This window comes from Papilio polytes, unplaced genomic scaffold, assembly GCF_000836215.1.
Source record: "Papilio polytes unplaced genomic scaffold, Ppol_1.0 DF821845.1, whole genome shotgun sequence".
Classification (NCBI taxonomy): Eukaryota; Metazoa; Arthropoda; class Insecta; order Lepidoptera; family Papilionidae; genus Papilio; species Papilio polytes.
In genome coordinates this window covers 1,888,714-1,892,599 of record NW_013527359.1, presented here as the reverse complement: position 1 = coordinate 1,892,599, position 3,886 = coordinate 1,888,714, and the positions used below count along the sequence as shown (strand labels likewise).

At 32.2% G+C, this 3,886-nt stretch overlaps 1 protein-coding gene across 1 annotated transcript in view; it reads left to right on the top strand.

The window, feature by feature from the left end:
- LOC106107781 (rab GTPase-activating protein 1-like) overlaps positions 1-3,247 on the top strand; it is a 20,654-nt gene extending 17,407 nt beyond the window's left edge. The window contains exons 22-23 of the mRNA XM_013288784.1: positions 76-285; positions 2,287-3,247. Of these exons, the coding sequence (XP_013144238.1) occupies positions 76-285; positions 2,287-2,582 (506 nt within the window). The 3' untranslated portion in view covers positions 2,583-3,247. The remainder of the gene's footprint in view (positions 1-75; positions 286-2,286) is intronic.
- Positions 3,248-3,886: the final 639 nt, after the last annotated feature.

The following is a 3,886-nucleotide window of genomic DNA, read 5'->3' as shown; positions in this document are numbered from 1 at the left end:
ATTAGCTTTCGCATTTATATTAGTATAATTAGTTTGATTACACTCAGTCACAATTAAAACCTTAATCTAAATCTAAGGAGAAATATATAAATAAAAAAGACAAAAAAATCATAAACAGTAATACTCTGATATTACTAAGTCTTAATATTAATATAGTGGTTGTGGTCATATATTCTTATTTGCCTATTTATTTTCAGGAGCTAAGCCACCAACTGAATGCGGCCCTCAACGAGATGCAGATGAACCAGAAGCAGTCGGTGACGCCGTGGCTCGTGCGCACGCTCGGTGAGTACGCACGCACACGCGCGCGCACGCTCACTCACATGCATTCGCACACGCATACGCATACGTACACACACATCTACACGTAAACACACGAGCCCACGTGCACCTAAACGAACACATACGCACACGCACATACACGTACGGTCTATTATATCTCACACTACATAGTCACGAAAACCTGAGACTTGCGTTAGATGACGTCATGACTACTCAAATAAGATTATTACATGTAATATTGAAATACACGGAGACAACTGCGCCAGTCTTATGTTATTGTGCAAAACACACTATATGTACTAACCACGCACGCACTTACAATTTTGAAATATGAAAAATATGTGAAGATTTGTATTATAATTACAACTGTTTTCTTATAAATGTACTAACAAAATCGTTAACTGAGGCATTTTTTTATGTGGATGTTTTATTACATATTTGGTATAACATGATTTAAAAATTTAAATAGTCGGCCATAAAACAAATTTCAAGCATTTAACTTATGATAATCATTGCTTTGTTTGTTTCTTTATGAGTTGCATTTTTGCTGACTTTTGTGATTGTCTTCAGAAATTATCGCTATAGAGATGTGAATAGTCTGGAATATTCGAGATTTAAAAAAAATAGATTATTTTATTTCGTTACAATTATTTAAATGCAATACATATCTGAAGATGCTAGAAAAAAATAATAAAAAAGCTGTATGATTTTAGAGATGTAATATTTATGTTTGAAAATAGTACTAATTAAGACAACAAAAGAATTTGATCTCTATAACGATAGTAAGAGGAACTAAATTTGAATGTTTTACTTCATTGTCAGGTCATTAACCAGACGATCCGACTTACCAGAGCTGAGGTGATTGCGTTGCATTTCTATCTCTGTTAACATTGCCTGTTAGCTAACATTTTATACCATACATACTAATATTACATAGTCGTTGAAGTTCTAACACCATGTATATACAAAAAAACAACTGTCATTTCTTAATAATAGTTATATGTAGATTACGTGATTCTGATAGCCAGAAACGATGTCTTTCGATTCTCTAGCACACATATGGACAATAACCGGCTCGCTTTAAGATATGATCAGGCTTTTTAAAAAACCCCAAGCTCTAGAAAATGTCATCAAGATGTCAAAATAGCCAAAGACTTACGGATATTAGAACTTCAACGATATAGTAAGCGGCAATGAATTATCCTTACGGTGTTTTAAATAGATTTCTAGTCTTTGTAGAGCGCTGTCTCATTCACACATTGCTTATTACTGAAGTGGGAGAGAGATAACGCTCTACAAACTCTAATATGCAAATATGATATTTGTAGCCGCAAACTATACATAAAATAGATATCTGAATGCTCCTTCATTAACCTTGTCATGGACTAATACTTTATTTATTTATTTATACCGGGAAAATAATTCTTTGGTGACATTCGTTTCTTCAATGTTTGTATCATTGATTTCTAGAATCTTAGTTTTTTTTTGTATTATATTAATTGTTAGTAGTACAAAATATAACTTAACATATTTAATGCATGCCACTTTTCTTTGGATTTTAATCGAAATCTATTATCTCTATCTACCCTCTGTGTAACATGAGTGTCGTCTATATGATGTAGGATTTATAGCACGTGAATGAAACGGAATTGTCATAATGGGTCATAACAATCGCACATTTGAATAGACGATAAAAATTGCACATGCACTTTTTTTTACTTTTTTTTCAACCAGTTTATTTAATGAAATTTTGCTCGAAAAGACAAACCACTTAATATAGCTCATTGGAATCCTATTTTCGATTCATTTACAGTATAATTATACATATATTTAACGATACATTATAAGAATAATTCTCTTAGATTTTAAACTAAAAATAAATCATAAATTGTATTTGTAAGCTAACATAGGCCTCTCCCATATAATCAAAAGCTATTAAGTAATTTGCCATATAATAAAAAAGTTTTCTCAATGAAAAATGATACCAAATCAATTACCTTGCAGGTTCCATAATGGAGGCAGCTCAAAACCGACCATCATTCCAAACATACTTACCTAACGCGAATCAAGAAGCAACAATCCATAGACAAGGCTCTCTAACTAACGTACAAACGCAGTCTCATTCCGTAGACAGGCGCGTCTCCGAGCCATACAGCCCTGACGTAGTTCGGAGGAAGAAAGATCTCAATACAAAACGACACTCAATGCTCGTAGAGTCCAATATCACCAAAGAGGCAAAGGAACTCAACCGACGGAGCCACCATGACGTCACAATTGTCAAAAACCTGTCAATGGGTTGACGTAAGCGTTCCGTTTCACAGTCATGTTAGTGCCTGTAAATATTGTTTACCCGCCACAGGGCACGCTTCACCCGAGCGTCAGGGTTGCCAGATAAAAGACGTAGTATAAAATGTATATTTTACTATTTTTAGGCTTTACGCACCGGTTATCCTAGTCCTAATATAAAGCTTTCTCTTTAGATACAAAAAGAGTTGTCCACGCAAGATCTGGTAACTCTGAGTGTCATAGATTAAACAATTACCGAAGATATGAAAATTATTATGAATACTATTTTGCAATATAAGTGCACATACCGCTAGTCAATACGGTTAAATAATATTGGTTGTATATGTTTGTTTTCCTAAGAAAGTCGGATTATGAGTTTATTTTGTAAGGGTTTTTATTTAAAAAGTATCAAAGTAAATTGATTTATTTCATTCAAAATTGTGATTTCATAAAAATCAGTATTAAAATTTTCCAATTTGCATTTACCGTGCTTTGTTCAGTGTTAGTGCTTGGCTTCAGGTGAGAAAAATTTTCATTGAAAACTAGATGTTTTAGAGGACATTTATAAAAAAAAATAACTTTGTCTATAGTCCACTAATATCAATGTATAATGTATTTTAATGTTACGGATCATACGAAATACCTTCTCATTTTTTTTTATTTTTTCTTTTATATTGAACTTGTCACATTATATTTTTAGATTTTATTATAAGTTATATCTATTTAGTTTTTTATTTTTTATGTTTTGACACTGGTAGTTTATTCCCTCTTAATATTTTATTGATTAAAAATTAACACTTTCAATGCTATTGCGATTTTTTCAAATGGAAAAAAGTCGCAGGACGAGCCAGGTGACATTGGATGTCTTAATTGGCTTCAATTACATTTCACTGCTTATCATAGGAAAAAGGGATATTTTTCAGATAATTATGCTTGAAAAATACTGCTTGGTATGATACTCACTGCCCCTTAGGGTGACGAATGTTCGAATATGTTTATGGAATGTTTATTTTTTCATGTCTCTGAGTGATATTAAGAACGGCGCTAAATGTGTAATATCATAGTGTAACAAGTGTATAATGTGCTATAGAATATGTTTTGCTTTTTCATAGATCATAGAATCGATAAAAAAAATACATGTTACAAATGTGCAGATAAACAATGAAACTTATTCTTTGATTTTTAAAATCTTTGCTCTCTAGATTAAGTAATTTTTACTCTGTGTCAACGACAATGTCAATTTGAGTTCCGTTGTATAACAATTTTTTTTATTGTATTTTTTGTTCGTTGGTTGGCATCCCATTAAACATTGCCTGTA